The following is a 24,705-nucleotide window of genomic DNA, read 5'->3' as shown; positions in this document are numbered from 1 at the left end:
TATGGTCAACATGATATGGCCATTTTGAAAATCTAGTTACTGCTTGTCCTAAACTGAAAGTCATATCAACTTAGAGTTTCACTAAATGATGAATGGTGATATCTGTTGATGCAGAATGAAAATTATGCCTTAAATATGGCTGCCATGATGAACATATTGAAATTCTTGTCGCTAATTCACCAGAATGGAAGATTATATCAATATGGGTTTTTACTAAAAGTTTTGTTATGTCTCTTTTATCCTAAATGAAAATGGTGTAGATGTTACAACGAATGTCCCTGCCACAGTGGCTAATTTGAAAATCTTTTTCCTTAAATTTACCACTTGGTACCTTAAATTCCTGGAAATTCTTTTGGCCATTCGAACATTTGGTGTCTTTGATGGACTTTTGATCAGGGAGATAAATGCCTATTTTAAATGAATTTTTGTGCTAATCTGGGAGCAGAACATTTTCTTCAAACTCAAGAATTCAATTACTGATTGGACAAACAAGTAATTTTGGCAGTCTGATTGTCTTGTGGACAGGCAGTCTTTTTCAAACATTCTTCACCTGTTTTGGCAAAATATACAAAATTAGGAGCAATAACATCAAAGCAGGCAGGAAGACTAATTTTCCTAATGCAAGGTCATGACTCAAAATGTATTTTCAATATTCATTGAAGAAGTTAAGGGTGCGCGCCACACAAAAACGCTTTACACGGGTACAGAATGTATTATTTGCATCAATGCAAACATTTACATGTCATTATGCAATGTTGCGGTAGTGTGGCAATTTATAGTGATACCTAACACTGGGGCATTATGCCGTAGACATGTAGCATCATGTCCCAACCAGTCACATTTTCCTGACACCAAGCCGACCAGTCCTAACACTAACCTTTTAATGCTAAGCATCAAGCAAGGCAGCTGCTAGCATCATTTTCACAAGGCTATGATATGACTTGGCCAGGGTTTGAACTCGTGACCTCGTGCATCTGAAGCAGACACTCTTACCACTTTGGCTACTGGAACGGTCGTCTTCATTATTATTATTATTATTATTATTATTTTTCTAGGAGCAGCAAAATTACAGTTACAGACAGTACGTTTATGTAATGCATCCAATTCACACATCAATCTTTCAGCAGAAAGTGACGTTAGCAATGTGAGTGACAACTTCTTGTTCTTACATAACCATATTACCCTTTAGAAAAGTGCTAATTACTATCATATAGTAACGGTGTTTTCCCAAAATGCTGATGAAGTCTTTAATTAGAAATAAAAGCGATTTTCAAATGAATTACTTGTGATCTTCCCCAGTTTTGTCCAAAAATATAAAGTTTACAAAGTTCCTCATACATTTTTTCTTTGTAATTGAACTGTATTTTCGTATTTCAGGTCATCCTCATCTTTACATAGCTCTTCATCAAGGGAGCAGAAGAAGATGAAAAAGAAGAAAAACAAGCATTCCAGGTATTACACCTTATTGAACAACTTTAAACAGTTCTCATTGCCACAAACTCAGCTGTTAGATTTATTGTGAGAAAAAGACAGGCTTATAATTACCACAAACTTGGCTGTTAGATTTATTGTGAGAAAAAGACAGGCTTCTAATTACCACAAACTCCGCTGTTAGATTTATTGTGAGAAAAAGACAGGCTTCTAATTACTTAATTTTAAATAAAACTAAAATATTCATTTTACCCAGAATCCTGTAATTTGTAAAATTAATAATTTATTTGACAAAGAACATTTGCCTTTAATCCGTATTAGTTTAAAAAGATCTACACACCTTGTGTATGTGTTTAGCAGCATGTACTTTATATGTATAAGGTTTTGTTCCGGAAAAAATAACTCTCACCAACTATTACAACTTAGAGTGAATACATGTTTCACATAATAAACTGATCCCAACTGTTTGATGTTATGATCAGTTGAGCATTATTAGTGCTTCTGAATACATGATCACCCATCATGTATTGTTCAGACATGTTTACAGTGCTTCCATCACAACTTAGTTTTATTGCATTTGGCAGAATGTAACTTGAAAATAATAAGAAATTTGCATGCCTCATTGTCGGTGCTAGCTGTATCTATGGAGTCAAAATTTGTATTTTCTGCTGAAATGTGCTTTACATTATAACCGGATAAATGCCACTCAGAGTGTGGGCGTTTTTGGATGAAATGTGTTTTACATTAAAACTGGATAACTGCTGCCTGAGCGCATTTGACTTTTGGTGAAATGTGCTAACACATTATTACACTGGAACTCTGGACATTGCTTGTAATTATTTTGTTCTTAATTCTTTTCTATTCAGCTTGGATGAAATCCCTTGTTATCTTGACCACATTTTATCAGTATTTTTTCTAATTTCCATGGAACTGGAATCTGGTTGGAAAAAATGATTTTCACAGAAATTTGTCTAACCAAGAGCTATATTAGAACACAGTGGACAGTAATGTAGAACTAGGAAAGCCCCCCCCCCCCCTTTCTACCCTATCTGGTTTTAACTTCAGAGGTTATGCAATGGTACATTATCCCTCTCTTCATCGTCTGTTGTATGTCCATTAGAACAAGTTTGTGACTGTTTGTGGGATTGTCATGAAGCTAGCACACACAATGATTACAAGGTCTTTATGGTCCAGTTAAGATGGTACTCCTTGACCATTCATTAGGACCACACAGTTGTCATCTTCAGAGTCTTCAACACCTGAATGGGTGGTCATATTGATATGGGGATTTACAGAAAGACTAATTATAACATCTATTAGGCCCTAAATAAAAATAGTGCCAATCTAAAATCCAGTGTAGATATCTTGATAGCCATCTTGAAAATCTTGTTTGATACTTTTTTTGAATGGTTGTATTAGTATGGGGTTTCCACTCAAAGACTTTTTGATGTATAGTTGGTCCTAAATGAAAGTGGAGCTCCTCGGTCACCGAATATGGCAATCTCGGAAGTCTTTTTATCACTAAGCCTCCTGAAAGAATCATCATATCGATATTGGAGTTTCACAAAAAGGCTTTTGATGTTGTCTAGTTGATTCCAAAATAAAAATGGTCCTGATTGGACAGCCATAATCTGATTGCAACAGTGGCTCTGTTGAAAATTTTCTAATCACAAAAGAATTGCCATATTGACCTGGAGTTTACACTAAAAGACATTTTATAATGTAGTGTTGATCCTAAACCTAAATGGTGCCAATTTGACCTACAGCATGGGTTGCCATGGTGGCCATCTTGAAAATGTTGTTATTGCTACTTCATGTAAATTGATGGTCAAAGTGACATTGCTTTCTCACTTAAGGACTTAATTGTCATGACTAGTTGGTCCTATATGAACACAGAACTGATCTGACATCCACTATGGCCAGCATAGAGTCCATTTTAAAAGTCTGTATTGTCACTATGAACAGATGGCTATAGTGACATGGTATTTTCATTAAACAACTTCTTATGATGCCTAGTTGCTTCAAAAGAAATTAGTCTCAGTTTGATATCTAATATGGTCACATTGATGGCCTTATTGAAAATTTTGTTTTTAATAGCAGTAATACATTACCAGCTAGTGAAGTATTGCTTTCCTCTTCTGGAACAATAAGTCCCAAGGCATACTTAATATTCCCTCCTCCAGAGGCCCAGAATTGACTCCTTAGTTATAGCCAACACACAGGAAGGCTCTTTTTCCTTTGATCATCCGAGTTCACATGTCAGGATGCTCCACCAAATTTAATCTTTGTTTTTATTTTTGCTAAACATACTTTTGGGCAATCATTACCCTTTTTGTATTGACTGAGTTATTTTCCCCCCATTTTTGCATGGAGTGTTTTCTTGCATTTTATTTGTAATTAATGTACAAGGTTTCTGCACCTTGCTCAGTGAAGTGGTGCTTCTGGTAATTGTTACCCATTTTCGTATTGGTGTCAGGATAAGTTTCATCTCTCCTTTTCTACTTCCTGATAGTTTTATTTTGTATTTTATTGTCTTTGAGCAACTCAAGTTGTGGTTAAGTGTAGGAAGAAAAATGCCTATGGGACATTCACCCCACCTCTCTGTTGTGTACTGGTTATGTATGCATGGACAGATGTCTGATATGTTGCCTTGTCAGCAGATTGCTTCATTTATCAAGGAAGGAAGACCCCTTTTCCTCTTCTTCATCTCAGAGCAAACCTCTGTTCTCCATTTTCAGGTGGGTCTGGATCACTTCACATGATAGGGAAGTCCGCCTCAGTGGAGCAGGAACCAAGGGCGACTTTTGTGGTTTGGTGATCACCAAAAATGCCAAGTGTGCCTTATGCTTGATCTGGTGCCATCAGTGCTGGTGAGGGACAGATCCTTGGCCTCTTCTACGAAAGGGAAAAGACCTGAGAGTGGGTGCATCTTCCAGACAGGGATGAGCAGCACCCTGTCAAGGAGAGTGGGTTATACCTTCACAACAGAGATGAGCAGTGCCGTGTCAAGATAGTTATATTACAGGTGACTGATATGAACATGTCCCACCTTCCCTACAGGTGAGAGCAACAATCTCATTCAAACAGATCTGAAGCAGTTTTAGCAGTTAGATCTGCATTATCAGAATGGTCACCAGGTACTGGGCTCACTGGTAACTGATCACGGATCACTTGACACTGGGCTTCAAGTACCAGTCACCTGTCATAGCAACACACTTTGAGCAATGGGTCACAGCGTTTTAATTCTTGGTCTGGGCATAGGGAGTCTTACTTCCCACCATGAAATAATGGATGTCTATGCCTTGGTTTCATGGTATGGGGGCACATGAAGGATGTCAAGAATGGGTCAGCAATCTCTTTTGCCTTAGAGGACAATAAGTAGGGTTAGTCCTATTACCACCACCCATGAGCATTTATGTGATGACTAAAAAGAACCATTGGCATCTCCCTTCCCAACTGATCTAATATTTGCCAGGTTCAGTTTTTGAGCAAGGTTGCTGACTGCATTTATTAGGCATACAGCCAATCAACTTTCAAGGTTTACAATGCCTAGTGAGAATCTTCTGCAATAAATGTAATAGGAAATGGGTTGATTCTAATGGTCCCTCTTTAAACACAGTAGCAAACTTTCTTTTAATTTTCAAGGAAAGAGTATATTCTGTTTCTACCGTTAAGGGCTTTAGGACATCCCTTTTCTACACTCTCAAGTTCTCTAGTGGTTCCTTCATGGATTGGATCATCACCCTTCTTGTCTGATCAAATTTGAACTTTAAAAACTGGTTTTCTCACTCATGAAAACTTATATTAAACTCTTCATGTGTTCATTGGTCATTATCAAAACAGCTTTTTGAACCTTGACTGAAGGTGAATTGTCCTCAAAATCTAGAGAACTTGTCAGTCCCGCAGAGAGAAAGCCCTGTCATGAGAATTAAGTCTCCATGAGGTTAGGTCTGTTGCTGCATCTTGGGCCTGCTTGAGTCATTCCTCATTGGATGACGTTATGAGAGTGACCTTCAGGTGCTCTCACATTACATTTTCATCATTTTACCTTCTCTCTTGGTGCATCAGAGTGAAGGTATGTATTTGTTAGGTTCTGTTGCAGTTGCACATGTGGCAAGGAGCCATCTACCAGCTCAGAGTAATCAAGATGTATAATGTAAGTGCATCTATTTTTTATACCAGTTTTGTTGAGGTCATCAGCCTTCTTCCTATCTGTTAAATTCAGTAATACTATATTAGCAGGTAATGTACTACTGCTGTAGGGGCCCCGAGTGGTCTAAAGTGCTGTCCGTTACGGATCACTGCCATCTCACCTCTCTCTGCATGGGTTCAAGTCTCAGATTCAGCCAATGTGGGTATGTGAGATAGCTTGCCAGTAGCTTCTCGTGGGTTGGTGGTTCTTTCCAGGGTTTTCCCAGGTTCTTCCTCCACCATTAATACTGGTCACCATGTATAGCCTGTCATATGCTGAAAAATGGCATTAAACCCGACAACAACAACAACTACTGCTCTTAAAATGTAGTTTTTTTTGGGAGGGGTAAAACTAGTTTTAATCATGTAATAATTACCTGCTACTGGTGCACAGATTCACTGCTACCTCACTCTGATGTCAGGGCGCCGAGTGGACTAAAGCGCTCATCGTTATGGATCACTGCCATCTCACCTCTGTCTGCGTGAGTTTGAGTCTCAGGCTCAGCTAACGTTGGTATGTGAGAAAGCCTGCCAGTAGCTTCACATGGGTTGGTGGTTCTTCCTGGGGTTTTCCAGGGTTCTTCCTCCACCAATTATACTGGCCGCCATGTATAGCCTATCTTGTGTTGAAAAATGGCGTTAAACCCCACAACAACAACAACACTCTGATGTCATGTGGTCTAGGTCTAAGTCATAAGAGGAAGGGACAATGCTCTTTTATTCTGGGCCTCCAATTACTAATTGAAATGGGGTTTTCACTGAAAGTCTTTTTATGATATGTAGCTAGTTCTAAGTGAAAATGGTATCACTTAGTCAATCTCGATTGTTGCTACTATGGTGACCTGAAAAATCTTGTTATTGCTACTTCCGAATTAATGGTCATAGTGACAGGGGCTTTTCAGTAAAAGATTTCTTTTAACATATACATATAGATGGTTCTCAATGTAAATTGTTCCGATATCACCTCCAATATGGCCACCATGGTAGCCGTCTTGAAAATCTTGACTTAGCTACTTCTTCTGAACAGATGGTCATATAAACATGGGATTTTCACTAGAATATTTCTAACGATATTTGATATTTTGTCCTTAAAAAACAAACAATAGTGCTGATCAGACATTGACAAGGAGTTTTCACAAAAACACCTCTCACTATATGGTCTTAATGAAAACGATGCCATTGTGATCCTGCAGTATATGAGAAAGTATTTGAAAGATAATTCTCCAGATGGCCAAACCAACATATTTGTGTCTTTTCTCTTCTTTCTTACAATACATAGCAACTGTTATACAGTCCTACCCGTTTATGTCGACATCCTTGGGCCCGAGGAAATATTGTCGACATAGGCGGATGTTGAGATAAGTGTTGGGGTGGTGGTCTGAAGAAAAGATACAAGTTAAATTCGTCAGTAAAGGGTGACCTGTCGTCAGTGAGTAACATTTACACTTTGAGAAATCAAACAATGGAAATTTTGAGTACATGAAGACAAAACCAGTGTGAAATACACTTGTATATTGACAAATTACATTTTGGTTACCTTTGTGTAATAAAATCCACAATAAAATATTGTTTTGGTCACATCCTGATATGAAAAACATTCACTACGATATTCAGTTCAGTGTCGATATTCAATGTAGGCATTAGCACATGGTTGCATAGTTGTTATTTACATGCTTCAAGTACATGTACTTAAATTGGCCTAGATTTTGGTCAGTCTGTTACCATCTTATTGAGGATACCAAGGGGATGGGGCTATTCACAGGGGAATGAAAACATGTCAACAAGTCGGTTTAAACAGTACATGTGTTTATTTAAAGTCATCATGAAAAGTACATAAAAGCGAACAAGAGATATGCGGCTGATATGATTAATGAAGGCATAATATTGTATACATTGACACAAGCTAAATAAAGTTGAAAAGGAAACTTTCACAGCACAATAAACTTGTTTTAATCACCAATCCCTTTGGAAAATGCATGAATCGATCAGATTTCATTGCTTTTATTTAAAGTTGCTGCGAGAGGCCAAATTTATAGGACCAAACAAAAGCCTTTTTTTTTCTATCTGACTGCGACATTAAAGCCTGGCAGCAAGATCAACTAATTGTTGAATAAAGTACAGGTCGGAACTGGCTGTTTGCTGACATAAATGATTAGGCGGGAAATGTAAAGCCTGGCGGCAAGATCAACCAATTGTTGAATAAAGTATGGGTCGGAACTGGCAGCTTGTTGACATAAATGATTAGAAAACAAAGGATTTGTTCAAACTGGGACTGAGGGCTTCTGTTGACATGTACCTTTATTTTTTATCTCGACATCAACATAAGCATGACAATTTTGGTTGTAATAGTAGACCAAGTGACCGGGACTTTGCTTTTTTGTTGAAATTGGCGGCTTATCAACATAAGTGATGTTGATATAAGTGGGTAGGTCTGTATTAAAATGATGCTGTTCTAAACACAGTAATGGCTAACTTGATAGCTATCTTGAAAATCTTGATATAGCTGCTTCTGAACAGGTGGTTTTAATGACCTGGTTTGAATAGAAGTAAATTGACTTTGTACTTAGTTTTATTGACTCTGTTTGAACAAAAATAAATTGACTTTGTTCTTTCTTGATTTTCAGAAAGTTGATATTCAGCACTCAGTTAATGATTTTAATTTAAGGTCTTGACCTGGCTTTTTACCAAGAAAAATGAATGGATTTTTATCCAACTTACTGTGTGGATGTATCTGAAGGATACATTAATGCCACTTCAGAACCTGCACCCACCCACCCCAAATATGATTTATACCGGTAGATTTAATCAAACTAGGTATGTAGGTATCAGGTTCAAGGACAAAATCCATGACAAAGAATCCTGTATTGAACTGCACTTACAGGTATCTTGTGAACAAATAAGAAAATATGTTTCTAAGGAATATGAGATGGTTTCAGTACTTATCAGTAAAACAAAAATGAAAAGACAGAAGAAATGGACATATCATGCATTCCTAGAAATTATTTTCAGCCGATAGAATGTCTGTCCATTTTTTGTTAATAGAGAGTTTATTTATATGGTGAAACTTCATTTTCAGATCTTCTTCATCAGATAGCTCATCATCATCTTCATCATCTTCATCATCACCTTCCAGGGGCAGAAAAAAGACAAAGAAAAGAAAGCATAAGCATTCAAGGTAAAAAGTAATATCTGCCATGGACATTCATGGAGCAGAGAAAAGTTTTCCACCATAAAATGTTATCTTGGAATAGTCAACTTCAGGTTTCTTCCAAGATTTGTTTGATATTTCAGTGCTGTTTGATACCTGCTTAAATTTAAAAGATAGGTTTTTGTACAAGCTTTTCATTTTTATTATTGTGAATGTTCCCTCCTAAAAAAATTCATATATATTTTATTACTTCCTTGGACTAGACTTGCCTAGATTTGTCTGGAACATAAAGGTACAATGAATGATTTAGAGAGCAATGGAGATCACCTGGTGTGTATAATGTTATCATATTCATTATTTCTATTGTGTTTTTGGTTAAATGTATTTGAAAACTTTCATCATAATGTGCTTTATTTTGCACTACTTTAAACAAAATCACAAAATGTCATGTTACGTTAATAATATTGCATTTTAAATCTTATTTTTGTTTATCTAGAGCTTTAATCTTCTCAAAATAGCAGTGTTATACAACACCCCAAAATTAACTCAATGAAATTGTAGGAGACTGCAGGAGAATTTGAAAAAGATGTGACTGCTGTAACAAAGATCACAATGCTGTAACGTCAGTATCTTGATATTTTAAAAGTAATAGTACTTTAGACTATTGACTAATACATCAGTGTTGGTTTATCTGTTTAAAATTGAGAAATATTTCATTCAGATTATTGTTACATTTTTCAGACAGACTTTTATACCCATCTAAAGTATTAATAATTTAATCTTGATAAGTGATGAATAGTTTTCACAATTTTTGCAAATTTTTCATGTTGGTAAACCTGAGTAACATATTAACCATAATTTATTCATGATAACCCTCTGACTAATGATTGTGATTGATGATAACCCTCTGACTGATAATTGTAATTGATGATAACCCATTGACTAATGTTTGTAATTGATGATAACCCACTGACTAATGATTGTAATTGATGATAACCCACTGACTAATGATTGTGATTGATGATAACCCTCTGACTAATGATTGTGATTGATGATAACCCACTGACTAATGATTGTGATTGATGATAATGCATTGACTAATGATTGTGATTGATGATAACCTTCTGATTAATGATTGTGATTGATAATAACCCATTGAATAATGATTGCAATTGATGATAACCATTAAATAATGATTTTGATTGATGATAACCTTATAACTGATGATTGTGATTGATGATAATCCACTGACTGATGATTGTGATTGATGATAACCCACTGACTGATAATTGTGATCGATGATAACCCACTGAATAATGATTGTGATTGATGATAACCCACTGACTAATGATTGTGATTGATGATAACCCTCTGACTGATGATTGGGACTGATAATAACCCTCTGACTGATGGAGACTGTTGATAACTCTCTGACTGGTGATTCTGACTGATGATAACCCAGTGACTGCTGATTGGAACTAATGATAACCTTTTGACTGGTGTTTGGGACTGATGATAACCTTCTGACTGGAGATTGGGACTGATGATAACTTTATGATTGATAATAATCCTGTGACTGGTGATAACTCTGTGTATGATGATAAGACCATTCCTTACTTTTACAGTGTCTAGTATTTTTCTTTCTCAGCAGCACAACTAGACACCGACTTCACTTTTCTAGCACTAATGGCATTGCCATTGTCTAGTATGTTACATTTCTTAGTTCAGGTTTTATGTTAGTATTTATAAGTCAGATACAGTGCCATTATATTTTAGCTGATTCATCTTCACCAGAATCATTGACCATTGATATATTTAGCTAGCCGAAAACAGTATCGGCTACACTACAGTCTGATTGGATTCTGCTAAAAGAAACTTGTCCAATCTGATTGCTCATCACATTTACCTAAGAAGAATGTTTTAACTAATCATAGGCAATGATACATGTTGTACGTAAATTTTTCCAATTTTAAATGTTAATGCATTTCTTTTGAATTGAGGCATGTAGATATCATGGAAGTCACCATATTGAAAGCCTAATAGGTTAAGTAACAAACCATCTGATTGGTCAGTTGATTTTGCTTGCTGTGGACAGTATCTCATCACCTGTAAGAAAGAACTTGTTAAGGAACTGTTTTGGCTAGCTACATATGGCAAAAGTTGATGCAAAATTAAGTAAAATGATTACCCTTGGCTGGCAAAGATGTAGGAGAGTGTCCAGAAGAAACACTATCATGTGGAACCCTTATTCTTCAATAATCCTTTTTCTCATGTGTCCACTACTACTTCTTTTAGTTGGAAAAATTACATAGTGGGTCTCCTGTGCCTATCTGAGAAAAAAAATACTGTACTATTTCAGGTCATCATCCAGTTTCTCTGACAGTTCATCTTCGTCAAGAGAAAGGAAGAAAAAGAAAAGGACAAAGAAAAAGAAGCACAAGCATAAAAACAAAAAGAAAGAAAAAGAACAGAAAAAGTTAATGTTAGATACAGCCATCTCTTCTAATATTGGACAACCAAAGAATACTGTGGTTATAGGGCCACAGGTTTCTTTGGCGACCATAGCAGCTAAAGGAGGTACAAACCAGACTTTAATTGTGATAGTATGAATCAGTTAGTGTTGCAAATGGTTCCCAGAAGGAAGGTCACTTCTGATCTTTGTCATGAATTTAATTTTTCTGATATTTGCATCTAATTGTGATCTGTGTTCGATATTTCTACTTTTCACTGTAATGCTTGCTGTTTTCTGAGGTTGTTGATTACCTTGTTGATATAGTATTGTCATCTCTTGACTGTGTATTATGCATTGTCATTCACATTACATCTAGAACGTCCTCATGAATCAAAACCACTGTGATCAATCTGTTAAGGTTTGTATGGTAACTCCATGTGAAATCTTGAATGAAACCACATTTAAATGTATTCTGTTTTTATTACACTTAATGGTAAGCTTTTTATCAAAGTTTTGGATGTGTGTCATTTTCCAGGAACCAGTAAGTTAGGGTCCTGCATTAAGATGTATGATCCCTTTAGTAATCTCCTTTGCTGTTTGTACATCTTTCTTTCTGTTGACCCCTATTGTAACCAGAAAAGCTCTGCTATTCATACACATAATTAGGATTCCATTTTGTAGGTGAATTGCATAATGCCTTTGGAATGTCTTTATCCTTTTCAGGCCCAATTTTTTCAATGGAGTTTTTGTCCTTTTCCATCAGCTTTAAATATCCACTACATCCTGTCAGTGTAACTGGCATATTATGATGTGGTTTGGTGTGCACATAGACTTAAATGGACATTTTTTTTAATGGTCTCATTTCTTGTCAACTCCATGTTGGGTAGTTATGGCCCTTGACAACAAACTAAATATTTTCAGATGGGATGTTCCTTTGAAATTGGCATAGCTCAAGAACCATTCAGTATATTCTGATGCAGTATTTTATGAACATTGTTTCATAGACCAAGATGTGCCTTTTATGGGTTTTGTGACCTCCACTCCATATTGGATACAGTTATGGCGCTTGACGGGTAACTTCATATCTTCACATGAGATGTTGCTTCACATCTCAAAAGCCATTCAACATATTCAGATACAATTTGATGTAAACATTGCCTCATAGACCTAAATATTTCTTTTAATAGTCTTATCTCATCAACTCCTTTTTGCAGAGTTATATTCATGGACAATTAACTTATTATTTTCACAAGCGATGTTGCATATAACTTCGAGAAGTATTTTGATACATTGGTTTCTCATGGACCTGAGTGTGCATTTCAAAGGGTTATGTCTTGTCAGCTCCATTTTGTAAGGAGTTATGGCCTTTGACATTTAACTTCACACAAGATGATTCTTGCAACCTAGAACCATTGAGTATATTCTTTTGCATTTTGGTATTAACATTAACATTGTCTAAATAACTTACATGTGCCTTTTATGGGTTTAGTCTTATCAACTCCATCATGGGCAGAGTTGTGCCCCTTGTCAATCAAATTCATGTCTTCACATGAAAATTTAGAATGTTGCTTGCAACCAGCATTGCACGAGAACAATTCATTATATTTGTGATGGGATTTGGTAAGAACAATTTCTCATAGGCATAGATGTGCCTTTTTGGAATTTGGTATTGCATACATCATTTTGGACAGAGTTATGGTTCTTGTCTGGCAACTTCATGTTTTAACTTGGAGTGTTAATTTGTAATCACCAACATATTCTAATGTAATTTGATCTGAACATTGTCAGATAGACCTAGATGTGACTTACGATATTGTCTCATCTACTCCATTTTGGACCCTTGTAGATTAACTTCATAGCTTTTACATAGAATATTGCTTGTATTGATGATTGTTTGAAGGGGTTTCCAGACACAAATTCCTCTGTTTTAGGCCCTATGGGGCAGATTATAGCAATTAGGGTACTTTTTGATGCACTTATTAGTAATAAATATAGCTTTAGTCTCCTTTCCACAACTGGACTGTTACTTTACTGAAAAGCATGTTTAGGTCTTGTGTTAAAAGATTTTGCCAGTTTGATGTAATTATGTAGCTGCAGAAGATTTTAACAGATTTGTAAACAGAATTTTTACAGAAATGTTGATATCATTGTGCTTACATTTTTGCTAGAGAAGAAGTCAAAAAGCAAGGCTATGAGACCAATGACCAAAGAAGAATGGGAGAAACAGCAGAGTGTAGTACGAAGAGTCTATGACCCAGAGACAGGAAGGAATAGGTAAAAAAAATGATGAAAATTATCACAAGTTTGATGCTTGCTCACATTCTTCAAAGTGGAAAATACTTCCTTTCTTTGTAATGTGTTTTTGGATCACTGATTACATACAGAAGCTTGAAAGATTGATAGGCTTGGTTTGGGTTTTAGTGCTTTGCAGCACAGCAAGACAAGCAGGTTATTTGGTGCTGAGACAAATGGAGTAAAATGTCTTGCCCAAGGATACACCGCAGTAGCTGACCCAGTCTGGTCTGATGGTAGGACTCGATCCTGCACCCTTTCCATCGTGAGTTTGGCATGCTAACCACTGAGCCACCAATGCTCTAATAGGTTTATAGAATGTGATTAAATACAGTGGCACATACATGATGGCCTAGAAAGGTCAGATTTAGAGTTTTACAAAATGTGATCATTGGTTACATACAGTTGCATACACATGACAGCCCAGAAAGGTCAGATAAGGAGTTTTACAAAATGTGATCACTGATTACATACAGTGGCATAAACAGGACAACCTGGAAATGTCAGATCAGGAGTTTTACAGAATGTGATCATTGATTACATATAGTGGAATACGTGTAATTTAGTCAGACCAGATTTACAAAATGTTCTCACTGATTACATACAGTGGAATATGCGGGACAGCCCAGAAAGGTCAGGTTAAGAGTGAAATGATATTTGGTTCCTCTTTCTGTTCACTCATTTTAGTTGGTACTTGGCCAGTAAATACAGATGCTTGTTCTTATTTGGTATTAGGTCAGTAAATACAGATGCTTGTTATTATTTGGTACTAGGTGAGTAAGTACAGGTGCTTGTTGTTATTCGACTTAAGAAAATAAGGTTTGTTGGTGGGTGATAACTTTTAAGTCTAGAAATGGAGGTTTTAAAGCAGCAAACTGACTTAGTGTCTAGAGAAAAAAAATTGCATTTCATACTATCTCAGTCACGTAAAAAATCTTAATAAACTGGAAATTTTATGTTATCCTGCACTGCAAGGTTTGTTGCAGCAACAGATCAGAAATATTGCCCCTGCAGGCTCAGTGCTGCCCTTTTTCCAGTCCAGTTGATCAAAAGGTCAGGATTAGAACCAAGGTTCAATCATTCTGGTGTCAGTGGCACAACATAGGTTGGCTCAGGACAGGAATTCTCCTGGAAAAGCCTCAACCGGAAGTGAATATCTATACAGATGCCAGAACATATGGATGGGGGTGTCCACCTACTGCCAGGCTTCAGTACTGTTGGTTGCACATAGGGCCAGGGGAACTGCCTTTTCACATCAGCCATCTCAAAAGAAAAGTGATTACCAATGCTTTTCATTTCTGGAAGGACCAACTCTTTGGAGAAATGGTCCTAATTATGTCAGACGATTCTGTTGTGGTGACCTACCTCCTCCTCCTCAGACAGTGGGGGATGGGGGGGTGAACCTATTCATTCTAGTTTGACAGTTCCTACTTTGGTGCTACCAAATCCATTCGATGTACAAAACAGACGTATTCCTGGCAGAGACGATGTTTTGGCTGACTCTCTTACCAGGAAGGGTCAAATCGTTCATACAAAATAGCGCCCCCCCCCCCCCATCAATCTGTTTTCATCATATTTGCTCATTTTAGGGGTATCCATTAATCAACCTTTTTATGACAAGGTTGAATCACAAATTGTTCACATTTTTCTCTCCAATTCCAGACCTATTAGCCTGAGCTGTGGATGCAATGCAAATTAGTTGGGACAGGTTTTGGGGCCTTTGCCTACCCTCCCATGGTCTTGGCACAAAAAATCAAAAAGCAGTTGAGGGGGCAAGCTTATTGATAGCTTCTCTCTGATGGGACAAGTCCTGGGTCAGTGATCTACTTGATCTAGGTCTGCCCAGATTCTGCTTAAGCCAAATCTTCTCAAATAGTCAAAATTACAGGTGTTCCACCCCTTCTCAGACTGTCTTCTTCACATGTGGCACTTGTTGTGGCCACCTTGTGAGAGAAAGAATTTAGACCATCAATTGTGAAGAGAATCTCATGAGCAAGAAGGCCCACCATTATTAAGGATTGAGAGGGGAAATGCACATCTTCAAAAAAGAGCATTTGGGCTAATATCAATCCAGAAAGAAAGCAAGGAAAGTTTAGCTGGTAGGTTAAAAATATTACCTATTAAAGACTGAATCTGTTTGAGAAAAGCCAAATTAATGTACAGGATATCTCAGAATAGTGCTCCTGAATATTTACAATCACTATTCCAGTATAGGCTACCTGGTAATACTCCCCACCTGCGATCCATGTCTACCAAACAGTATAAAATTCCCAAACCAAATAAGGAGTTATTTTAAAAAAGTTTCCAATACTCTGGAACTCTGCTCTGGAATAGTATTCCAGCTGAGATTAGAAATGCCCACTCTATTTCCTTCTTCCAAACCCAATATATCCAGTGGCTTCAGAGATGCAGCTTAAATAAATAAATTCCTTTGTATGAGGGCCTCAAGGTAGATTAGTTTTTAGCTAATTGTGTTACCCTCTTTAAATAAGGTCATTATTATTATTATTATTATTATTATTATTATTAATCACCTTAACTGGATATAGTTGTCACAAATCGCATGACAGTAGGCTGTGTTGCTTTCAGGTGAGGAGAACTGGTTATTATTTGCAGTTGGAATCCAGACTTTTATTCCCTTGAACAATACATGAATTATATAGCCAGGATGCTTTGCATTCTTTCCTATTATTACCAATTCTCCTAACATGAATGTGATTGGGGAACTTATTTCAAAGAAAAAGCAAATATTTTCAGTAAATTATATTTCTCTGAGAATACTTACCTGATCAAATTACTTAGGCATCCTCACAGCCACCCAGCCATGCAAGCATCTTCATTGGTACATCACTCAGCTTAAAAGCTAATGAAAACCTTGTGTTGGTAAGAGGAGGTAATTTGGGTAAGAGTTATTACCCTTTGTCTATATGATATAGACAGAAAAGACAAATGTTTTGCCTTTTTATCAGGGCTGGATTCAGGAGGTAGCAGGCTTATATCCTGATATTTATATATGTGGTTAAGTATTCTTGGAGAAGTATAATTTACTGACAAAAATTGTTTTTAGTGATCTGGCAAATAGTTTGTAGTGGATGGCATAATGTACAAAAGCAAACGCAGGGAATTGAAAACACTTGATAAAATGCTTTATAAAAATTTCAGACTGCAGTGACTAAAGTAGTCAGAGTATTGCTTTCTTAATGATTTGGTTGCATAACCCAGTATGTTTACCAAATTTCTAAAATTAACATTTTATTTCTTTCAGATTAGTGAAAGGAGATGGAGAAATTTTAGAAGAAATTGTGCATAAAGAACAACACAGAGAAATAAATAAGGTTTGTTTATATCTCTTTGTGGAAAATTTTAATATCGGCTGCTGGTGATGATTCCAGAATAGGTTATGGTGAGTAATTAAGTTGCATATCAGTGTTGTTGATGATTCCTGGATACTTCAAGTAGGGATTAGGTTATTTATCCAGTAAGAGGTGGAGTAGTGCATGAAGCTTCTATTACATTTTTATGACGCTTCCTGTTTTTTAAAAGTTGCATATATACACACTGGCTTTTATATACATGTGTTTTCATTTCGAACTTATATGCAATGAAACCTCATAAGACTGACAACCTTTGGGACCAAAAATAATTTTTTTGTTTAGGTCTTTCTGTTTACTGAATAAATAAACAGGGAACATTTGGGACCAGACTGTTTCAGTTTTAAGGGGATTTTGGTTTACTATGATTTTCTGCATGAGTTGTTGTACATATGGACATAAGTTAAAGCCAATTAACTAGTCATAATTGATGTTGCAGCATCTTACATAATGCTGAATGTTTTTGTCCTTTTATTTGTTTGTAAGAAAATAAAATAGCTGTTTTTTATATTGTGTCATTGTCTAGAAGCTAAATTTCTCTGTATTGGATTGATTGGAAAAATAAGCTTTTGAACTTTGAACTTTATGAGTACTTTTCTATCAAACATGAATAAGAGCTACAACTCCAAAGGGATGGACACATAGATGGCTTCCTTGATAATGAGAGAGGTGGGAGAGAACATTATTCAGTCAATATATTTTTCATCAATTGTCCTGTGGTTCAGAAAAAAAAATTAACTTTAGCTTATTATCAATAAGATTAAATAATGATGCATTTCTGTGTTGAACTCTTTTTCAGCAAGCGACCCGCGGTGATGGCCTTTACTTCCAGACTCAAATGGGAATTAGAGACAAGTAACACATGAACATCATGGTGTTTGTTGTTAATAATGCAGTAGGACATAAATAGTTATTAAATTGTAACATGGGTATTCCTGGATAATTCTTAAGACCGCAGTTTTCATGTTTTTCCGAGTAATTTGCATCTTCCATCCCCTTGTTGTTGGATTGAACTTTTGTTAATTTTTATAAACCACTGTTGTTCGTATTTTATCATTGTTGTTCATATTTAGAAACCACACAATATTTACGCTTGCAAAGATTTGATATTTAAAGTATGTGTCTTTTTTTATGCAAAAGGAATGGTTCAGTATAATGCATGTGAATGCACATAAGCACATAAATACATATGGTATGATCACATGGTTCTTTACTTTCAAACAATTATTTATATATGATTGGGATGTTTTTTTATGTGCAATTTGAACATCAGTCATACTCAGCGATTGTTTTATGATTCATCCTTGTCAGCAGGTTTGTTAAAATTTTCACTTTTAGTTGCTTACATGAACATGTATACCATGTTCTTCAACGTTTATGTTAAGCCAGTTATTAAATTATTAACAGTTTAATGTTTTGTGCAAAAATAATGATCATATTTGGCTAGTTAAACACAGACTTTTATTGGCTTTATGAACATTTTAATGCCATATATATATATATATATATATATATATATATATATATATATATACATACATACATACATACATACATACATACATATATATATATAATACCTTTGTAGTCTTATATGATCCATTAAGTTGTGTTGCAACTTTGTGACATCATCTCTACTTAAGCATAAGAGTTGTATGTTGTGCTGGAGTACAGTTTTAATTTTAATTAAACTCCATGTTTTGGCAATTTATAAGCAATTTATTTATTTGTAATTGATCAGATAATAATATATATATATACACACACACTCTTGTCAGAATCAAGCATTTGCCACAGTCCTTTGGAAAAACCTTTGAACTCTTGGGCTTGAACTCTTCCATCATACTATGACAAACATTTAAGTTTAAAATGCATGATACATCTTTTTTTGTCCATCGTCTCACCTTTAGTACCAGATTGAGGGATCAGTGGCTGTTTTGTTGTCAACAGTGCAAGTAATAATATTGAAGTATTTATTCAATGATAAGACCAAAAGACCAGTCAAATAAATGTGTCAAAAAATAGTAGGTGGGGTTGTATTGGACAAAAATGATTTATTCTAAATGTATTTTGTAAAAATGGGTTGGTGGTGGACATAGTGTTACGAAGGGGTTTACCATTATATATATATATATATATATATATATATATATATATATATATATATATATATATATATATATATATATATATATATATATATATATATATATATATATATATATATATATATATATATATATATATATATAGTAAAATGGTGTGTTGTGTTCTTCTCAATACTTTTTTCTGTCATTGTTGTGTAGCCATATTTACCTGAAGGCTTGTTACAACATAAGCATGACTATGTACTTTTATATTGACTATGCTGAGGACTAGTTATGAATATGTGACGTTTTTACCAAGCTATGCTACCTTAAGGTTCTGCTCCAGAGTTTTGCACAGGATTCAAAATGAAAAGGAGCTGGATGTTTGCTAGTGTTCTAGCTCTGCATATCCATTTTCAGTTTCAGAATGAAAGAGGTTAATTATTTTTTTAACAAAGCCAATACAATTTTAAAATGTTTTTTTTAAAAATATTTAAAAGTTCACAAGTGCACTTAGAAAACATATATTAGTGCTTACACTGAAATTTCATTTTCTTATTTTAAGAACAGGCAGAGTTAGTGTCGTTTGAGCTATTTCAGGAGCAGTCATTGTCATAAGATGCATGATATGTCATTCTGACAACACATTGTTTTCCCAATAATGATAAAAAATAACTTAACCCAGATAGGTTAATTAATGCAGGTGTAAATTTCAATACTTATGAGTGTTGCAGAAACAGCTTTGCCCTGTACCTTTCCATCGTTAGCAATATTTCCAAAACCTAAATCGATATGAGGCATCTGCTTAAAACCTCTCTTATTGAAAAATTCAGCAAATACTTTTCATATAGCAGTATCTTACCATGTTATGTCAGTTATATACAGCTGTAAACAAATTGAAATATTCAGATAAGAAAGGTTAGGAACTTAAAATATGAAAATACATCATCCTATAGTTCATCAGACATGCTACATTAAAAATCTTCAAACATTATTTTTGAATGAGGACCTTTTTGGATTCTGTTCAACCTCAATATATCAGTAAAGTCAATGGTCATGTAGGTGAAATTTTCTTAAATGTTGGTTTGTGCCAATTTTACATTGTTTCCTAGTTAGATTTGTATTTATGTGACCCATCTGCATTTCCATGTAAAAGTAATGTAACGTCGGAATTTATTAGGATCTGATTATGTTTAATGATTTCAAAGTTCAGAGATGGTGTTGTATATTAGAGAATTGGAGACTATTATACATCAAATAAATATATTAGCCTAATAACATTTTAGAGAAGACTTGATTCTAGCATGCTAGTAGCATTTCATGTTTAGCAGTTACAATGTGCAAAAAAAGAACAATTTTTGTTGTAATGGTTTCACCCTATCTAGAAACAAAAATTGGAGTGGGCTCACATATGATCCTTGGTTGATACTGATGAAAAGAGGTGTGGTCCCCATATTCTAACACATAGGGGTTGACAAATGCAAAACAACACAATTCCCTTCTGACAGTGGGTATATGCTAAGAGTATAGATGAAACAATAAGGACAGAGGTCCATTATAAAATCCACAAGCCCATCTTTCCACTTGCATTTAATTCCATTTGTCTTTTGATCCATCAGTCGACCACAGTTTTGTGTCCATACTTTAATTTATGTACCATTTGAAATAAAGGGATGAAACATGACATGGTCATTCATCATCAACAGGAGGTTTTTTATATCTCTTTGGGGATTAGGTTTTACGGGTCAGGGTCATGACCCAGTATGCAAGTTTTCCATCATACTTCCTTTTCATACTTCAACTTTTGAGCTACTCAAGATTAGGGGAGGCAACTTGGTATATCTGTACATCATCATAAGAGGGTGTGTCGTGAACCAAATTTAGGGTCCTATCTTCAACAATAAGGATGCTGCTCTTCTAGCACATCCCATTCCACTTTACAAATTTAGCGCTGTTTGAGATTAAGGGATAAAACTTTGCATACTTCTATATTGTCATGAGAAGATGCATTATCTACCAGTTTGGGGTCGTATTTTTAAGGCCAATGTCAAAGCTCAATAGTTTAGGTTTTTCATGACATCTCTTATGTTATACAGCATTAGAGTAGATTTAAAATAATGGATAAAACTTGTTACACTTATGCATCATCATTATAAGTTATTTTACTTATTACCGCATTAAGGATCATAACCTAAAGGTTAAGGTTACAGGTTTATATTTCCTTGCTGTTTTAGATAACGGATTAAACTTGGAATCCTTACACATCATAATCATAATGTGTGCTGTGTACTATGTTTGCGGTCCTGTCTTGGTCACAGCTAAGTAATTTAGGTATTCCATCACATTCCTTTGGTGCTTTAACTTTATAGCTCTTTAAGCTTTGATAATGACACAACGTATGCATACACGTTATCTCTGGAAAGTACCACTTTGAGGTTTGTCTTCAAGGTCACGGGTCATTATTTCAAGCTTTCCATCATTCTTTCCTTTCATCTGTGATTATTTACAATCCATTTGAGATTAAGAGATGAATCTTGGTACATTGATACATCATTATTAGCAGGTGTTTTGCTTACAAAATTGGGTGTCCTATCCTCACTGTCAGGGTCATGGGTTAGTGTTTTAATAAATTCCTTTCCATTTTTAACATTAGAGCCATTTGAGAAATTATCCTTGCTGTATTTATCATGTACCCACAATGAGGATCCAGTCTTCAAGGTTAGGGTCACATGCCGTTAATTTAAGTTTCAGTAGCATTTTTGCTTCCAATCTTGAACTTCTGGGCCATTAATGAGAAATGAATGAGATTTGGTACACCTCTACTTATCATCACTAGAAGCTGTATTGCATTCTGCCTTTGTGGTTCGATGCTGAAGGGTTAACATCTGTAATGGCCAAAAATGAGGCATTCTTATTAATGGCAGTTTATAAATTAAGAATAAATGAAATACTTAAAAATGTTATCAGGTATTGTTAAAATTGCCTGCCTCCTAAATAAACTTAAGTAACATTTTTATCACAGTTTTTGAATAAACATTATTGAAACAACTATTAATAAAGGTGGACAGCATGTAACCTAAAGTATTAAGTAAAATAGTGAATAGATGCATTATGTAGAGTCTTGTTTAAAATACCCCATAATCCCCAAGAAACTGACAAGATGTGACATAATCAGGTTTTTGTGGCAGGTTTATGCAACTGAAAATTGAATGAGATGTCACCAATAAAAAGTTGGCCATATTAAAAAAATTCTGATTTCTATTACAATTATTTTATCTCTTGAAGATGTATTAATTGGTCGGTCTTCATCACATGATATAGAATCATGAGTCATTCACCAAACCTGCTTGATTAAAAATTGCAAACTATGGATAATTTATTAACATGTTGAAATATGGTCTGCTTTGACCAAGGCAGACTTCACAACTTGTCAGTTTAAAATTCCTCTTGTTGGTAAATTTGGGCCTGGTATCTTTAAGCATTATGTTATTATTGTTTATTTTGTCCCATCTTCCCTGCTATAAAAAAATAATGAATTTCATGCCTCACAAAACATTAATATGCAGTGTAATTTATTATAGAATTCCACTAAGGCCTTACATTGGATGGTACAATTTCATGTGATGTGATATTTCTTTAGTGTGGCCTAAGTGATTAGAGCATCAGCATCAGATGTGGGAGATCATGGGTTCAACCAATGACATAAAAATGGTACTTGCAGTTGCCTCACTTGGTGCACTTGCAGTTGCCTCACTTGGTGCTCAGCATTAAGAGTTTAATGTTATGACTGGTTGGCCTAGTGTCAGGATGATGTGACTGGGTGGGACATGATGCTACATGTCTGTAGCATGATGCCCCAGTGCTAGACATCACTGTAATCTGTCACACTGCAGATATTGTAGTGACATGATGGAAAAAAATGTTAAAGCTACATTAAAACTCCAAATCACACACACAAATTTCTTTAGCTGACTTGGTCATTCTATATGTTGCATTATCATGGCATTATTGACATTTATGTACCCTCAAATTTTTAAATTCTTCAAGCAATTGTCAAGCAATTGAAATGGCATTTGTACAATTCTATATCAGATTAAATTGTAATTTTCTATAAATCATGTAATTAAACATAATTAGGCTTTTGCTTTGTGTTGGTTAGTTTGAGGTTCATAAAACTAGATATTCACCTCATCAAAGGTAAATAACTGTATAATGTAGAAGAGGGCTGTCAAAAGGGCATAACCATCTTAATATTTCAAGCGAAAAGTTATTTAAAAGCCCTGTCATGAACATGGCAAGGGAAAAAGAACCAGATTCAGTATGGCAGATCTAATGCACTCCATTTGAAGGTATCAGTCAGTTGTGCTGCCCGCCAAGTGCATCCTTATAACATCATCAGGCTTGTACTATATTGCTACATGTAAAGCATTTTTGGCTCTGCTGCCAGTAGAACTGAGGAAGTTGAGGGATGGACTGTTGTCTATTGTTTTTCAACTACTGAATGACATACTTCTGTTTGTTATTGCAAGTTTGTTATTACCGCTCTGAAGAAGCAGCTTGGAGAATTGCCAGAAATCAAATCTTTACGTACGCATTAATCCAAAGGTCTAGTTATTCCTAAATGAAAATGGGGATGTTCAGACATCTGATTTGGCCATCATTGCAACCGATCAGATGCCCATCATGGCTGCCACAGCATCTTTCATAAAAATCTTATTATTGCTACTCCTCCTGAATGGATTGTTGTTTCAGCATGGGGGTTTCATGAAAAGACTTCTAATGATGTCTGTTTGGTCCGAAATGAAAATGATGCCAGTCATTCATTACAAATGGCTAGCATAACAGCCCTCTTGAACGTCTTATCACTACTCCTCCAGAAATGATGGTCATATTGACATGGGTTTTCACCCCAAGACTTGTTACCTAATATGGACTAATTCTCCTGAAAGGATGGTCATATTGGCATGGATTTTTACCTGAAGTCTTTTAAATTGTGTCTAGTTTCTCCATAAATAAAAATGGTGCTGAAAAATCATATTGCTAAAAAATATGAGATGGTTTCAACTTTTAAAAGTCAAAAAGAAGAATCATCTTATGTTGAATTTCTGGAAATTCTTAGTGGAAAGTAGAGCATAAGTCCCTTCAAGGAATGCTTGTTCCTTCACTGCAGCAAAAGCAATCTATGTTGAGTGTGATGTAGTTATTAAAGCATACAGTTTAATCTAAGTGGCACTTTACTACCAAATTTACTATGTTGTGGCAGTGGTGTTATCTTATCCATGGGATATAACACTGGGTGAATATTATGTCCTGAAAATTGACAGAATTTACTGACATCATATCATTGTCATCTCACTCAGGTTAATGAGATTAGAGTTATGCCCCTTTTAGTCTTAAATGTTGATACTACATGTATATATAATTGTGTGCAACAAGTACCACAGCTTCTGACTATGCTCAGAAACTCTGCAGACATTATGGACATGAGGTCAAGATGCACATTTCATCGTTATCACAGCAATGAAGTATTCCCCGAGTTATGCACCTTTCTGATGTTATTCGTTGATCCTATTTATGATAATTCTTTTGTGTGCAACTAGTCGCACAGTTTTTGATTTCCGAGCTGTCCTGAAACATTTCTGTCATTATTGGCCTCAGGTGAACATGTGCATGTGGCTGTATCATTATGCCCTGGTGATCTGTTTGATTTGTGCCTCTCTTTTTCTGTCTTAA

The 24,705-nt window shown here is 35.5% G+C and overlaps 1 protein-coding gene across 1 annotated transcript in view; it reads left to right on the top strand.

The window, feature by feature from the left end:
- The window catches only part of LOC149776976 (uncharacterized), a 29,020-nt gene extending 10,633 nt beyond the window's left edge, over positions 1 to 18,387 (top strand). Inside the window, exons 2-7 of the mRNA XM_089941704.1 lie at positions 1,378 to 1,452; positions 8,699 to 8,797; positions 11,130 to 11,347; positions 13,391 to 13,496; positions 16,780 to 16,849; positions 17,685 to 18,387. Coding sequence (XP_089797830.1) covers positions 1,378 to 1,452; positions 8,699 to 8,797; positions 11,130 to 11,347; positions 13,391 to 13,496; positions 16,780 to 16,849; positions 17,685 to 17,744 — 628 coding nt within the window. The 3' untranslated portion in view covers positions 17,745 to 18,387. The remainder of the gene's footprint in view (positions 1 to 1,377; positions 1,453 to 8,698; positions 8,798 to 11,129; positions 11,348 to 13,390; positions 13,497 to 16,779; positions 16,850 to 17,684) is intronic.
- The last annotated feature ends 6,318 nt before the right edge of the window (positions 18,388 to 24,705 follow it).

This window comes from Sinohyriopsis cumingii, chromosome 18 (assembly GCF_028554795.1).
Source record: "Sinohyriopsis cumingii isolate HCF-2022 chromosome 18, ASM2855479v2, whole genome shotgun sequence".
Classification (NCBI taxonomy): Eukaryota; Metazoa; Mollusca; class Bivalvia; order Unionida; family Unionidae; genus Sinohyriopsis; species Sinohyriopsis cumingii.
Note: the sequence above shows the minus strand (reverse complement) of the source record. Positions and strands in the feature narration are given on the sequence as shown.